Below are 16,042 nucleotides of genomic sequence, written 5' to 3'. Positions count from 1 at the left end.
TTCGGCACTAGCAGTCAGTGACACCTTGCCACCTGTCGCCCCGCCCACCGTCCCACCACCATCATGCTGGCCTTCTTTTCCGATCATCCCTCTAAAGCTATTGGGGAGGGAGGAACCCCCCTTTAACCTTGAACCCTAACTCAGAAGGACGGGCTTTTGCGGCGATGTCTATGGGGCTAGGGTTCGGGAGGGTGAGAGGACTGGAGGAGAAAGAAAGAATCGTTGTCGTCCACTCAACCTCGGTTAGCTGACCCATAGGACGTCCATTCATATCCTAATATTTCAGTAAAAATATTCCAAGGTTGTTGATGAATTGTTCCACCGTTTTAGATAAACAAATCTCCTTCTTCATCGTCAGCGATGGACATGCCACCACCTCATCACACCACCTTCCGTTGGAGCTTCCTCATCGCTGTAGAGACACATTGTCGCACTGCCTCCCTTCCCCGTGGCGGTGAGGGTGCGATCCTACCACGACGGCGCACAGTGCAGGGAGGAAGGAGTAAGCTAGCACGATGGAGGATTGGGGGAGGATATGTAGCGCAAATGAGCAGAGACGGAGGAGAAACAGAGCATCGGTGGCGCGGCGGGAGCATATTAGGACGGGATGGCAACGGGGTCAATCCCTGTCGGGGAATACTTTCCATCTCCGTTCCCATTTAGCTACTGGGGGAAGTTTTCTCCCATCCCTGTGAGGAATTTTGTGGGGATCAGGTCCTAATATGATGTAAAATTAAATTATATTTGATTATTTCTATATATTAACAATATATTCGTAGTATAAATAAGTAATTTATTGATACATACGAGAGTAATTAATATAAGATAAGTTAAATATCATAGTTTAGATATATTTTTTTATTTTCTTTATGTAATATAATGTTTGTACACTTATATACTAAAAAAATGTATATATATGATATTAGGGATATAGTAAGGAGTGAGGATGGATAACGCCTTCTGGTCTCTATCCCTATATAAATTTACGGGATCAAATTTTCTTATACACGTCTATTAATAGAGGAATTTTCCGTAGGTTACCGAACAACGGAGCCCATTAGCATCTCTAGTACTATGGTGTGTTTGTTTCACTGTACAAGGGTGGATGGAATCTCCCTGTTCAAATTTTTGTTCTTGCCTAGTGTTTAATTCGTAGATTAGGAGTGCACAGACCCTGAATAAGCTGATTCCCAAAAAAAGACATGGATGAGGCCGCCTAGTTCCTCTTCGTGCGATGTGCTAGATGGAGAGCTAACCGGCAAGAGTGATCTGTAATATGTTTGTATGTTCATATTTTTTATTTAACTTTCGATTTTATTTGAAAGTTTAAGAGTCATCCAATTTTTTTATTTTTTTTAAATAAACTAGAGCATATTAGCAACCTGTTTTATTGGTTTAACCAAAAAGCATGAGCCAATATTAAATTCTCAAAAAACCTACTTTTATAACTTATAATAATTTTTAATACCTCAAATAAATTTTCAAAAATATAGAAAAAAATAACTAATATTTTTCTCATATGATGTAATAATTTATAAAAATATTTTCTGCCCTAAGTTATTTAGTGAAAAAATGAGTTTATTTGTAATACTTTATTTATATGCATTTTATCATTTCATATGATATTATATTTTTAATTTAATTTGAATTGAAACAAATTCAAATATGCCCAAATTTATCCAAATACTTATAAAATACATATAAATATGAATGCGCACAATTTGAGGTGTGACAATTCAGCTCATCCAATCCCATCAACCAAACAAAAAATTATTTATCTTATCTATCTAATTAAACAGAAATTAAATCATCTCATCCTAAAAATAGTTCTACCTTATCCAATCTTTACACTCCAACTAAACGGACGTTTAATGACCTGTGTTCCCGTGTTTAAAAGCCCTTCTAAATCCCGGCCCACGAAACCTAGGCAACCCGAGCAGTCGCCGTTTTCCGAGAGCGAGCGTCGCCTGCCGCGCCGGACTTACGCCGCTCCCTTTCGTTGCTGCCTTCCCGCCTACCGACTCCGGCGGGCGGCGAGCTCGACGCTGACGCCGCTGCGACAGTGCAATAGACTTCACCCGTCGTGGGCCTACGGACCGCTGACCCCAACCCGGCGGCAGGCTCCTACTCAGGTAAACCTCTGACGATTTTCAGGTTCACGAATCACGATTGAAGTATTGCAGCTTTAGCTTGTGGCTCTGTGCCTGTGTTGTATGGGGTTCGTGCACGGCTATCTATATGAAACCCCTGGCCACCGGTTCCTGATTCAGTCACCGCACTTTGATGTTGCAAGTCTGCAGGTCTTTGAATTATTCAGTGTTCAGGTGTTCTTCGAAGCATCCTTGCAGTGATAAGCTGGAATAACAGCTGCGTTTGGCATTCATGTTCTGTTTCTCGCTATAGCTCCGCTCTCCTGGCTTGCAGTCCCTGTTTGGCGCCGATGAGTAAGAAGTCTCTGAAGCCAACAAAGACGTTGAAAGATACTGAAGAAGTGTACGCGCATAGCCCCATTGCCCTTTTATCAGTCTATTCTGTTATGATTCGTGATGAGCTCAGCTTAATTTTGGCGCTGCTAATTCAGTTGGTGTTCTTTCTTTATCTGAGCAGATTAATGTCAGATTACAATGGAGGAGACGCGCTTGATGAGTTATTGTCGAAACTTGTCAGGTAACAACTGTTATTCCCTCAAAACAAATAATCTTTTTTTGCCTAAACGGTATTGTTCTCTAGGAGTGTGGAGGTTGCAAAGGCTTCAAGGGGAGGATTACCAGAAAAGATATGGATGAAGGTATTGTTAACCTTACTTGGTTCTTGGTTTCACCTATTATTTTTAGCATTGCTACCTTAGTCTGTTCTCCTGAGCAGGCTCAGTAGACTGAGTTTTTTTTTCTTTGCATTTGTGTCTTTTTTTCCCTTGCAGCAACAATTTGCTATGGGGGTCAATGATGTGACAAGGGTTCTTGAGCGAATGCCTCCTGCCGCTGCTGCTCATTCTGCTCACAGTTCTAGTGAAGCACGAGCTGGCTCAGGTCTGCGCAGTGGTGCCACTGCAGGTTAATTTTCTATCCTAACTTGCTATTGTTTTCGCTCTAGAGAAAATTGCAGCAGGTATTTGGTCTAATTGCATTGTTTGTACTATTTTCTTTTAGTGCAGAGTAAGACATCAGTTCCTTATCGTTTGCCTAGTAAAATTTTCTTGAATGGAAACTCCTTAATTGTTGTAGTCATAGCCTCATAGATACAAACTGGGTCCTCAAGCCTTAATGCTATGAATCAAATATATGCTGTCTTCTGCAATGTGTAAACATAGCATTTACAGCATTTGATTATTCCCCTCTGTTGTGTAACCAACAATTAAATCACTCAGTTAGGAATATTTGGTAATCAGTAGTCCAGAGCAAAGAAGGATGGTTTCAAGTGTCACATACATTCATTACCGCAATTTCATTATGCAGAAAATTAAAGCTGACAACTATTTATAATCTTGTAATGTGGTATTGAAGGCTGTCCTTCTAGCTACTGATTGCAATCCAAAATGGTTAACAAAACACATACCAACCCTGGCATCTATGAGGCAGGTTCCCATATTGTGCCTCAAGGATAACAAAGGAAGCTCACTGAGATTAGGTCAGGTGGTGAATATCAGAACAGCACTCGCCATTGGAATAAAGGTCAGCTAGCTTTCATGCACTGTACTGTATCTTGAAAGCGTCCATGAAACCTATGTTTAAATGTATACTAGGCCAGAGATAGCATAGTCAACAGGACTATTGATGAAGTCCTGAAGGGTAGTAAGCTGCTTGGCAATGAATCATAAATTAGCTTCCATTGCAGCAACAGGATGGATTAGAATTTTAACCTCTGGGCGCCCAACATTTCAAGAGCACCTAGAGAGGTGGGTTAAAAGGGACAGAGAGATGGAATTTTAGAAGGGGACCAAGAATGTTACTGAATTGTGGCATACAAATCCAACCTCGCTTTTGGAGAATTTTCACTACCAGTTTCCATGAAGAATATACCAGCCTAGTTTATGCATTTTAGTTTGAGTAGAGCATACCTAGAGGAAGCGCAAAGTCGCTTGTGCATAGCTTGCCCGTTGTCCGTTGTGATATTTTTGATTGCCACTATGCTCTGTTCGATTTATCGACAATGGTCGATGCGAAAAGATCGTGGCATGCTTGTATATGTAATCGGTGAAGTCTTTTTTTTTCCTTTGAGACCGACAACTATTGTTGCTTTTACTGTTCCTTGGTTGCATTTTTATGCCGCTGTCAAATACTACATGCTTTGGGCACTTGATTTATTTAGGCAGACCTAAAGCTGAACTGTCCATGCAGTATTCAAGTCAGCAGTTCAATAGTACTCCCTCTTTCAATAATGTATGACATTTTGGGCAATATATGGTCTCGGATAAGCAACTTTGACCATCAATTTTCATGGCAATATATTAGTAAAAAGTATAAACATATTGTCTTCGCTAATTGTAGTTGCCTACAAGTAAGGGTTTGAGGTATGTACGAAGAGGAGGATGGTCACCTCTTGATCCAATGGGTGAGAACAGTGACTGAAATTTAACTAGAAATCAGGCAACCTATGGTTATACATACACCAGGATTCGAAAATGTGACGATAACTGCTCGGTTATTGTGGTTACCGGTTAATTTGGTCCATACCGTATTTAGAAACCAAGCGGTTACTGATCGAACTTAAATTTAAAATTAAAAAAATTACAAAATTCGATCAGTTTTTACTGAGTTTCACCAAATTACTATACAGTCAACGTGGTTACTGACCTTGGTTGGTTTTCGGATCTATCGAATTTGTGAACCCTAACATACACCCGTTTGACCTGTCATTCTAAAACGCCATATCTTTCTGAATGGAGACAGTACACTAAAAGAAAGTTCCATACGTTGCCAATTTTCAGCAGAAACATTTGGCTTGAGGAATGAGAAGTTGCACAGTATCTGAATTCTGAAATCAGAAGCACTCTCTGTCTCATTATTAAATGAATCCAAATACGATATATTGCGGTTTTACAGCCTTGTTGGCATAGAACAATGACACGCACAGTCCATAATTCCATGTGCCCATGCGTACGAGTAAACCATCGAGCAAGGAGCTAAGTTACACAACAGCGCAACACGTAAAACATGGGCTTAGTAAAACACGCATGCAACTTATCTTAATCTTACTACGTATGAAGTCAGTCTTTGGCGTAGCACTCATAAATAGGGCTTGATGTCCATCTGCAGCCGGAAGTAGTTGAGGCCCGCGTGAACGACGAACGACGAACGACAAAGCCAAGCCGACCGCCTCAGCGAGGGCCAGTCATCACATTCTCTACCTGTCACAATATTAGGCCGGAGCGTTTCTGAGGACCGGGTGCGGAATGGCAGCTCTTCGCGCAGCGGTGCGGGGAAAGTAAATTATATAAGATCTGATGTCACATGTAGACCTATGTACGGAAAAACAAATTATATAAGATTCGGTCTCACATGTAGACTCCCGTTAGACTTCAACACGTGTCCTACATCACGGGAAAACACGTACGTACATATCGTTGGATTGAGAATAAACGGTATAAATACAAATCTTGTAGATATCTTTTTCATCAGATCTTACAAAATTTGCTTCCGTGCACGGGGATGCCGAGATATTGGCCCTGACCCCCTGCTGCCGGACCGTGGCAGCGGGCGTGAAGCACGCCTCTGCCCGGTAGCAGCGCGCGACGCCGACGCTTTCTCGCGACGTGTGAAAGGTGTGGAGCTGAACCGAACGCCGAATAATGGAGCGTCTCCATGGTTCCTTCCTGGGACGACTCGCTCGCCAGGCCGGCAGGTTTCGCGACCGGATCGATGATTTGTTTGCTCAGCCGCTAATGCTGGCTCGAGCGCATGACCGCGTGCTTCACCTGCGGCGTGAGAACCGGTAACGCTTTTAAAGCCACGAGTACTTTTGGTGCATTGTGGTCGGGCCCGCTCGCTGGTTCAGCAAGCGGAGTACATGTCAGCACGTGAGTAGAGTTTTTGTAAAACTCTTTTTAGGTGTAGCATTACTCCCCTGAACGCGCCAGCATCTTCGCCGCAAATGCGACGATTCCCTCACGCGGGGATCCAGGAAAGAAGCAACCGGCAGCACACGCTGTTGTGCTAGCTTCAGGTGCACTAATGGGAACAAAATCTTCTTAGTAACTGTACGGTATCATATCATTGACATGTAAATTAATTTTTAGTGAACCTCACGTATCAATGATGATGTCACATGTGCAGTTACAAGTAACCGTAATTCCCACTGCGTGCCTGCGGGAGCAGCACGCGAACATCATAACCAGTTCATCACCTAACCAACGCATCGCGAATGCCGGCCAACGCATAGGCACGACGCCGCGGCGCTTTCCGCTTCTGCGGCTGCGCGGCCCGGATCTCCGCTCCGGAGACGAAGCCGGCGGCAACGGCACGTCGCGACGCGGTCTCCGCAGTCCCCGCGCGCGCTGCATGCCGGTCGCCACGAGCTAAGCTAACGCGGTGACCCGATCGCCAGACAGCTTGGAAAACCAACCACGCAGCGGGGTGGGGTCGTCGATCGATCCGCTCGTCCCCCACCGCATGTAACGGTGACTGCTCCTCCGGATACCGATGGACGGATGGCGACCGGCGTGGTCGCCACCGTGACGCGCGCGCGGCCCCGCGAATTGAACCGGGGCAGGCAGTTGATACGGATCGCTCCTGGGGCGCCGTCTTGCGGCGTACGGTTTTTTTAATTTTTTTTAAGCACTAGATCCCCTCTCATTGGAGACCTTTTAATTAGGGTGCTAACGCCGAAGATCGAACCCACACGGCAGACGGTGAAGGCTCCCGTGCCTTACCACTGAGCTAAGAGTCTATCCACTATGATTTTTTTTTACTAACAGTATGAACGAATACTGTGGTCACAAGAATACGAAAATTACACTAGTTATGAGAAAATATGAATTATTAAGATCGTTTACTTACGTTGGTTTATATTGAGAGGTAGATAAAAAATTATAAGATAAATAGGATAATTAATAGATGAATAAATATTAAATAGGAGAAATAGATAATCGGGATAAATCGTATGTGTGTGCTTGATTGTTTTTTTTTTGGGTGTGCGCGCAAAATAGCTTGACTGGTTGTTGTGAGTAATGTTCTATTTGGTCTGCAAAACGAGTGGTTTCTGCAAATTAAGCACTTACAGTATTAGAAGCTAGCCCCTATCAAATCATAAACGCCTCTTGATTGAGGAGGTGATAACACTGATGAGCTGTCACATTTGAGTAAGTCAAAACTTTCAATATTCTACTGGACAAGTTGACAAGACACATGAAGCCGGTGAAAGCAACACACCAAACAATAATCGACAGTCTTATACCATAGAGCTGAAAGATCAAACTCCAACTTTTCTTGTCCACATCTTTGAGTTAACAGAACAAGGCAATCAAGCAAAACAAAATCCGTAATGTGCATCTGTTGATGCAGATAGTTTTATTCCACTGTCTCAAACGAAAGCAAAACAAAATGATTCTACTTCCCCAAATCATCGAAAACACACCATCAAACACTAACCGACCAAGTGACCAGGACAAGTTTCCTCACAAAATAAAAAGAAAAAAAAAGAAGAAAAAACAAAAACTACTACACAACACAAATAATATCGCGCTTTCGTTAAACCGGCATGCGTTGCATGATTGTAATCGAACTTTGAGTAATTAATAAAACTCTCTCTTTATTTGAAAGAAAGAAAGAAAAGGACTGGTTGCTGCTCTCTAACCACGTACGAACGAGGCTCGTCTGACGTAATCGCTCTCTGATATAGTTACCGACACGTGAGCCCCACACTTGGATCCACGCGTCAGTGCAGAGGAACCATTTCCGCCGGGGCCTCGCCATCTTCCAGTATAAACTCGGCTTCCCTCCATTGCGAACTCCCCAGTGCCTCCCCACCCAACGTTACCGGCCGGTCAGCATCCAGTCCACCGCGCGCTCTGAAGTCTCGACCCTTCCACCCGCCGAGAGCCAACCGGCGCCCGGCCGTTCCGCCGCTCTCTCAAGTGTCGACCCTTCCACGCCCGCACGCACGCACCGTGCTACGAGAGAGCAAGGAAGCAGCATCGATCGCCAGGCACGACGGCGGCGGCCGCCGGAGCAATGCGCATGGGGAAGTACGAGATGGGGCGGACGCTGGGGGAGGGCCACTTCGGCAAGGTGAGGCTGGCGCGGCACGCCGACACCGGCCGCGCCTTCGCCATCAAGATCCTCGACCGGCAGCGCATCCTCGCCATGAAGATCGACGAGCAGGTGCGCCCGAAGTCCGGCCGGTTGATCGGCGGCGATCTCATCGATTCCTTTTGGACTCGTTCCTTCTTTGCTCAAAGTTTTAATCCCCTTGCTGAAATGGGCGGCGCAGATAAAGAGGGAGATCGCGACGCTGAAGCTGCTCAAGCATCCCAACGTCGTCCGGCTGTACGAGGTGAAGTTCACAGACTCCTCCTCCAATTTCCTCGTCCTTTCCTCCCTCCGAATTTCTCGTCCGGTTCTTGCTGTTGGAAGAAATGTTCCTGGAAGAAGGAGATGGGTAGTTTGGGTAATTGCGTGTGCGGCTGATGGCAAGCAACTACTGTGCCATTGAAGTTGCGTGTGAACCTCGAGGCCTAAATTCAGGCTGCAGCTCAGTCGTCTACCCTTCTTTGGATAATACTTAACTCGTTTTTCCTTTTCTTGACTAAGATGAACAAATTAACGCCCGAAATGACCAGCCAAAGTGCAAATTTTCTACCCAACCAAGTGGGACAGAGCAAGAGCCTCCTCCTGTTACATTCTAACAATACATTTTGCTCTCATGCCTTTTTATTTATTTTTATTTCCGTGGGGTACCATTTATTTTATTTTCTTGGGGCCAATTGCCAATTGGTGCAACGCAGGCTTTGGCTTTATCAATATCGAAGATCCAGCGCCGTCGCGTGAAACAAAAACTAAACTCCGGCTTGCCACATCGAATGATCGAATCCTGCAGATCTGCTGACGGCTATTCGGCACCATTGTAGACGATGAGATCATGAGGATTGCCAAGACATGAGATTCACCTGCGATCTGAGCCGTCGAGCTCGGTGATCTGACGGCAGCCGTTGCGCCCAGCACGCAACACTGATGAGATGGCGGCGTACTTGTCCTGAAGCCTTACTGGTTACCTGTACCAATCCTGAAGCCACCAAGTGGATGAAAAAAAGAAGCTTTGTGCTAAAGTTGGCCTTCATGATCCCAATAATTGGTTGCACTGCGTCATCCTCTATGCATTTCAGGAAGCTTTTGGTCCTGCAAGGCAAAAGATGTTCATCATCTGTTTTTTTAGACAATGAGATGTTCATCATCTGTAGTCATAATAAGGGGAAAACGATAGATAAGAGCGTTCGTAACCATGAAGGATTACACTCGACGAATGACGCAACCTACACTAAAAATGACCCAGATTACTACAATCCAACATTGTGTGAGAACATAGCGTTGATCCTTTTGTTTCACAAATGGACTGAACATTTATGGTTCTTTTCTTTTGCAGGTTTCAGCAAGCAAGACCAAGATATACATGGTCCTCGAGTATGTAAATGGAGGAGAATTATTTGACAAGATTGTAAGAATTCTTCTCCTATCTTTAAGCTTGCTTTGTGATTTGTGAACCAATTAAGCAAATTCTTCAGTTTGCAAAGGCTTTCAAGTGCATCTCTAACTCACTCGTTAATACACGGCAGACATTGAAGGGTAAGCTGTCCGAGAAGGAAGGGAGAAAACTATTCCAGCAGCTAATGGATGCTGTAAGCTACTGTCACGAGAAGGGGGTTTATCATAGGGACCTCAAGGTAATCACTAACCTATCTTTTGAGACTTGAGATCTTCTGATACCAAGCAATGATAGGAATGACAAACAGAAAACATCATTAACATCTTTCTTCTGAAACTTTTGTAGCCAGAGAATGTCCTTGTTGACGCAAAAGGAAACATAAAGGTTTCTGATTTTGGGCTAAGTGCCCTTCCACAAAATCAACGGGTATGATATTTCCTCCGACGTCAAATCAATCCGAAGCATTTTCTCGGTGTCTAAATGATGGCTCTTCATTTTTTTCAGAAAGATGGTTTGCTGCATACCACATGTGGCAGCCCTAACTACATAGCCCCTGAGGTAAGAATTAAGCACTCTTTTCTCTGGCTCCGAACCTACTAGGATTCATGGTTCCATCATTATGAATCTTCTTCTGCTTGGTGCACATGGAGGATGAAATTTCTGACAGTGGTACTTTTAGGTCCTTCTCAACAGAGGTTACGATGGCTCGATGTCTGACATTTGGTCCTGTGGTGTTATTCTATATGTAATGCTTACAGGGAATCTTCCATTTGACGACCAAAATGTGGTTGTCCTCTATCAGAAGGTATAAAGCAAGGAATGAAGGCTTACATGAACATGTTTGGCTAATTTTATTTTCTGCAGACATATCTCACAGTGTGATATTAATTTGTTCCCAGATTCTGAAGGGGAATGCTCATATTCCCAAGTGGCTCTCTCAAGGTGCCCAAGATATACTGCGGAAAATCCTGGATCCTAACCCAATCACCCGCATAGATGTGGATGGAATAAGGGCACATGATTGGTTCAAGCAAGGTTATGCTCCTGCTGTGGCTTTTGACGATGATGAAGATAACAACATGGATGAAGGCGCCCTAAATATGTCCGAGGTAACCTATGTGAGTTGTACTTATGTTTGCCGTGTAATCCGATGGTTTTAGCAGAGTGGTAAAGACTGAATTTCATCTGATTTTTCTGAAGCATAATGACACTCAAGATAACATAGCAATCAACCAAATCAATGCTTTTCAACTCATTGGGATGTCCTCCTGCCTTGATTTATCTGGATTTTTTGAGAAAGAGGTTAGTTCAATCTTTGTTTCATTTTGATTTTTTATTGTCTTATAATTTCCTGACAATTACTACCAAGGGTTCAATTTAAACTAAGTCATATCCCAAACTCAACATACAAAAGTCCTAAATTGGAAGGGTCCCACTTGAGACAGTAAAAATGTTAAACAGTGTAGGGAAAGAATAACAACCAGGAACCAGAAATTGACAAAGCCAACTTGTCTTAGTTGTCTACATGTCTTTATTGGGTATTAACTTTGTTAATTTCCTTAGAGATATAGATGTTTTTAATTGTTTAGTGATCTTCCACTAAAGTCAGACATGTGACTTGGAGTTGCAGGATGTTTCTGAAAGGAAAATCAAATTTGCATCAAACTATTCCCCAGCTTATTTATTTGAGAAGATTGAGGGCATTGTCACAAAAATGGGTTTCCAGGTACAGAAGAGCAATGGCAAGGTAAGTGATCTTATATTGTGTCTATGGACTATCCCGGCTCTATGCATACATAATCAGGATGTTGAAAAATCATATTATTATGTCCTACAGCTAAAAGTGATCCAAGATTGCAAGGGACCAGCAAATTCAAGAGGGCACGAATCATTATTAATTTCTGCTGAGGTATTTATGTTATATCACAGATTCACGGTAGAGATAATTTAATACAGCTCTTACACCATGGTGCCTAGTGCGTTTTTATTTAAGGCTTCCTGTTTTCGCTATGATGTTTCTATTAGACCTTCCTACTTCTTAACATTGTTGTATTACGATTCCAGGTGTTTGAGATCAATGAATCTCTTTATGTTGTTGAGCTAAAAAAGTCATCTGGAGACTGCTCCCTATACAGACAGGTATTGCTCCCCCTTGACGATTCTGTATTTTAAAGACTTGTTCCTGATCATTTCACTTATAGCAGAAATCCAAATATTTAATCATCTTTGTATGCCATTCTTCTCTTAACTATGCAGTTGTGTGCAACTCTAACAGAAGACTTGGGAATATGCAAAAGCCAGCAGTTTTTGAAGCAAGATTCTATGAGACAAGACATAGGTCGATATAATAGTAGCTTTTAGCAAAGGGCCCCTAACTAACTTGTATGACACGATTTTGTAATTTAAGCTTTAAACACAAATTAACACAAATGATACACATTAAAGCAGTATATTGACCATACACCTAACAAATGTACCCTCCTGGGTGTCGTTATTCAAAGCAATTTACGCGAGGGACTTTCTTTGACAGAATATATAATTTCCTATGTCATGAATTTAACCCTTTTTTGGGTCAGTCACTCAGTCATGAAGTTAACCTTAGAGGCTTAGATTACAACAGCAGACAATGTATGGAACTGCTCCCAAGGGAAAATATGATGTAAACAAGTAAACTGTACATATGATAGATTCAGAGTTACCTGGTCTCTGTGTTTCTCTTCTAAATTAATATTGGAATGTAAGCTTCTAGCTTCTGTGTTGCTTCTGAAGCTCGTAACTGACTTTCTTGACTCAAGAAAAAACATATGATATGAGCATGTTCTTTGAATGCATTTCTTTTAGACGCATGCTCAACTAAAAGAACACCTCTCAATCTCAAACTCGAGATATCTATATGAACTAACTATTCCTGCATGGTGCAGTTATTTTGGTACAAGTTTGTAACTTCACCAGTAGTCCTTGCATAAACATTGCCCTTCACTGAAATGGTGGAAACGGTTACGGTCTCTAACAATCAACTTGCGATCATATACCAAGGATATAAGCTTAATAGCTGAATGGCAGTCTTCACAAGCTCTGAGATTCTTTGTTATTCGAAGAGTTGACTTCGCAGGAGTGCTTAGCAGCCCAAAAGCAATGGCCAGCTTCCCACTGTGTTCAGCCAACACACGCTCCTTAGATTTCTCATCAATGTCTTGCAATACTAAGACTGGCATTGGCCTATATCCAGCTTGTCTTAACCGATCAATCATCTCTTCTAACATTTTGTATATCTCCTCAGACCTTGGATGTGATCTATCGCCAGAAACAAACTTGTGAATTGTGTTCTGCCACTCAATTGAGCTTCTTCCAGGAATTCTCTGAATGCTCTCCCTCCTAATCATCTTCCTCATCTCTGCAACACCTTCCCATGAATTTGCTTGTGTATATATGCTTGACGTAAGACATAGTGCCCAGCAGTTTGGCCATAGCTTCTTCTGCAACTTCTACATTATTATAGATGCGACAAGCCCCAAGAAGTGCCCTCCAGATAACTGCATCTGGCTCAAACGGCATGTCCCTGATGAGCTGCCTTGCCTCCTCAATACGGCCTGATCGCCCCAGAAGATCAACCATGCATCCATAGTGCTCAATGGTGCTACACCATGCACTTCACTTATTGAATTGAAATACTTCTTGCCATCGCTCACAAGACCAAGATGAGTACAGGCTATAAGAACACCTATAAAGGTGATCTCATTTGGCTTCAGCCCTTCAGATATCATTCTTGAGAACAAGCCGAGAGCTTCATGGCCACGACCGTGATTGGCCAACCCGATGATCATTGAGCTCCAAGTCAGCACATCCTTCGCTGGTATGGAGCGGAACACTCAGCGAATTCTCAATGTCACCACACTTGGCATACATGTCGATCAGAGCCGTCCCCAGCTTGGCATCCACCTCAACCCCGTTGCTCTCCACAAACTGATGTACCTCTGCGCCAACGGTATGCACCCCCATGTCGCCGCACGCCGAAAGAACGCTCACCATGGTGATGCAGTCTGGCGCGATGCCGGCCGCGCGCATCTCCTGCCACAGGTCCAGCGCCTCCTTGGACCGCCGGCCCTTGGCCTACGCCGACATCATCAAGCTCCACGAGAAGGCGTCCCTGTCCTCCGTCCCATCGAATATCCCTCGCCATGGTGACCTCCCCTTTCACCGCGTACCCGCGGATCATCGTGTTCCAGGAGACCAGGTCCCTCTCGCGCATTCCGTCGAACACCTTCCTCGCCTCGCGCGACGTAGGCCGCGAGCTTGACGTTGCATAGGAACACGTCCCTGCGGGGCGCCTCGTCGAACGTGGCGCGCGCGAGGTCCGCCCGCCCGGCCTTGGCGTAGGCCTCGACGAGCGCGGTGCGCACGAAGAGGTCCGTGGCAGCGAATCCGACCTTGAGCGCGCGCGCGTGGAGAGAGGCGGCGCAGGTGCCGATTGGGGATGCGGGCGTAGAGAGCGCGGTGGAGGCCTGCAGCGCGAGTGAGAGGGAGAATGAGTTGCTGAGGAGGCGGGGTGCCCACGGCTGTAGCGCGCGGAGGAGGACGAGGGCTTGCAGCGGGAGGCAGGCACGCGCGGAGGTAGCCGCGCATCGCGGTGGTGGCGAGGAACGCGTCCGAGCACGCCGACTTGACGAGGCGCGCGTGCGCGACGAGGTGCTCCGGCCGCGCCGCCGCCGTGCGCGCATCGCGCGAGAGCTCGCTAGGCGTTCGAGTTGCTGCGGCGGGAGAAGGGAAACCACCGCGGCTCCGCTCGCTGCTAGTCTCACAGGAAGGGTTCTGGCCGTCGTCGGATTGGTGGAAGGAAGATCTGACGGCCGGGGGGCTGCCACTGAGTCGTGCGGGGGGAGAAGGTGCGTCGAACGGCTCTCGCCGCTCGATTCCTGCGTGACTCGTGAGCCTTCTCCACCGACCTGACACCTGACCAGGCAACGCCTCGCCGCCGCCGTCCCCGCCGCAGAAGCGGGGTTGGCACGGCACGATGAGGAGCAGCGAGGCTATGGAGCTCCTGGGCTTTCCTCCCTACTCCCACCCGTCCCCTTCCGAGGTCCGCCCTTCATTCCCATCCCTCTCACTGCTCCCCCGCGAATCTGATTCAACGTTTCAACCTGACGGATGACGGTAGCATAGCTCTGGTTGGGTAGCTCTCACTCCGGGGCGCCAATTTCTGAGCTACTTCTGGAAGATTTTGGCCGAACCGGGTGAAGGTTGAGGAGAATTTGCCATACGCTTCCGAATTTTTTAGTTTCTACTCCTCACCTTTTTTATGCAGGTAAAGGCTGCGTATAGAAAAATGGTGATGGAGTCCCATCCTGATCGTGTCCCGACGCATCTGAAATCTCAAGCAGAGGCAAAATTCAAGGAGGTAAGGTAAAATTGAAGACTTAATATCACCATGCTTGTTCGTCAATATTGCTTGTTCTTGTTCATTGAGGGGTGGAATCCCTGTACAAAGACTGAAACTTTTAGCTTCTTTCTCATCTGTACTTATATTTTGGGCGTTATAGTGAGCATCTATGTCATTTTATATGTTATTCTAGCATTGATAGACTTCTTTAACTGACCAACACAAGACATTTGTGATCAGAGATGAAAATGAATATATTTCCACATAGATGCTCACCCTTTACAAGTTTGGTAGAATCTGAATTAGGTCTATTGCACAAAGCATTGTAATAAAATTCCTGACTTCACTTTTCCTCCACTGTGATTACCAAATCTTGTGTTTGTACTTCACAGGTAGCAGAAGCATATTCTTGTTTGAAGGATGGTTTGTTGTTACTCACTCAGATAATCAGTACTTGCTTTGTAAAATCTGCAAGCGGTAAGGTGCTTACTGTGGTATCATTTTCGCTCATGAGATTATGTTTCATTCATTGTCGTTTGCAGGAAGAAGATTAGGGAGCAGGATGGAAGGTAATTTGGTTTCATGATTGAAAAATTTAAAGTTTTCCACCCCATCTATATAGCTAATGATATCACGCAGTTCATGTGATGCGGTCTGGTGTTCCAACGGGATACGGAAGATCAAATAAAACGTTGATTAAAGCCCCCTTTCTACTCATAATGTTTGCAGCAGTTTCTTTTGGTGCCTTTAGCGCTTCAAGGTAACATGGACTTCTGTCTTTTTCTATTTTGTTCTTATTTTCGACACATTTTTTACATAATTGATGAATTTATTTTGGATTTATGAAGAGCATATCAACGGCAAAAGGAATTATGTTCATCTCAGAACCCCTTTCTACCATAGAAGACGACCTTTGTACTCAGTACATATTCGTAAGTTAGAAGAGTTTCAGTGTTACATTGTACAGATGTAAAACAATCACGCGCTAAATAAAAGCAATCACTTGTATTTGTGGTTTCACAATGTGTA

At 44.6% G+C, this 16,042-nt stretch overlaps 2 protein-coding genes and 2 pseudogenes across 5 annotated transcripts; 3 read left to right on the top strand and 1 right to left on the bottom strand.

Annotated features, from left to right (window-relative positions):
* The first annotated feature begins 1,921 nt into the window (after positions 1-1,921).
* On the top strand, positions 1,922-4,387 carry LOC133892059 (uncharacterized; annotated as a pseudogene).
* Positions 4,388-7,930: 3,543 nt separating this feature from the next.
* On the top strand, positions 7,931-12,341 carry LOC133893584 (CBL-interacting protein kinase 21). The gene is made up of 13 exons (XM_062334639.1): positions 7,931-8,318; positions 8,428-8,490; positions 9,577-9,648; positions 9,767-9,874; positions 9,982-10,062; positions 10,141-10,194; positions 10,316-10,441; positions 10,536-10,745; positions 10,837-10,938; positions 11,267-11,383; positions 11,474-11,545; positions 11,701-11,775; positions 11,893-12,341. Exons 1-13 carry the CDS (start codon positions 8,169-8,171, stop codon positions 11,995-11,997), a joined length of 1,335 nt encoding a protein of 444 aa, XP_062190623.1. The 5' UTR covers positions 7,931-8,168; the 3' UTR covers positions 11,998-12,341.
* LOC133892989 (pentatricopeptide repeat-containing protein At5g48910-like) lies at positions 9,195-14,487 on the bottom strand (annotated as a pseudogene).
* Positions 14,464-16,021, top strand: LOC133893585 (uncharacterized). Of its 4 annotated transcripts, none has more exons than XM_062334643.1 (6): positions 14,464-14,713; positions 14,939-15,031; positions 15,406-15,436; positions 15,556-15,582; positions 15,653-15,773; positions 15,862-16,021. In XM_062334643.1, the coding sequence occupies exons 1-6, from the start codon at positions 14,648-14,650 to the stop codon at positions 15,914-15,916; spliced, it is 393 nt and encodes a 130-aa protein (XP_062190627.1). In that variant the 5' UTR covers positions 14,464-14,647; the 3' UTR covers positions 15,917-16,021. The 4 variants fall into 4 exon arrangements, with proteins under 4 accessions (XP_062190627.1, XP_062190625.1, XP_062190624.1 ...); XM_062334641.1 differs by having other exon boundaries at positions 15,406-15,463; XM_062334640.1 differs by having other exon boundaries at positions 15,406-15,490.
* Positions 16,022-16,042: the final 21 nt, after the last annotated feature.

Source organism: Phragmites australis, chromosome 15 (assembly GCF_958298935.1).
Source record: "Phragmites australis chromosome 15, lpPhrAust1.1, whole genome shotgun sequence".
In the NCBI taxonomy this organism is placed as follows: domain Eukaryota; kingdom Viridiplantae; phylum Streptophyta; class Magnoliopsida; order Poales; family Poaceae; genus Phragmites; species Phragmites australis.
This window is presented reverse-complemented; position numbering and strand designations above follow the sequence as displayed.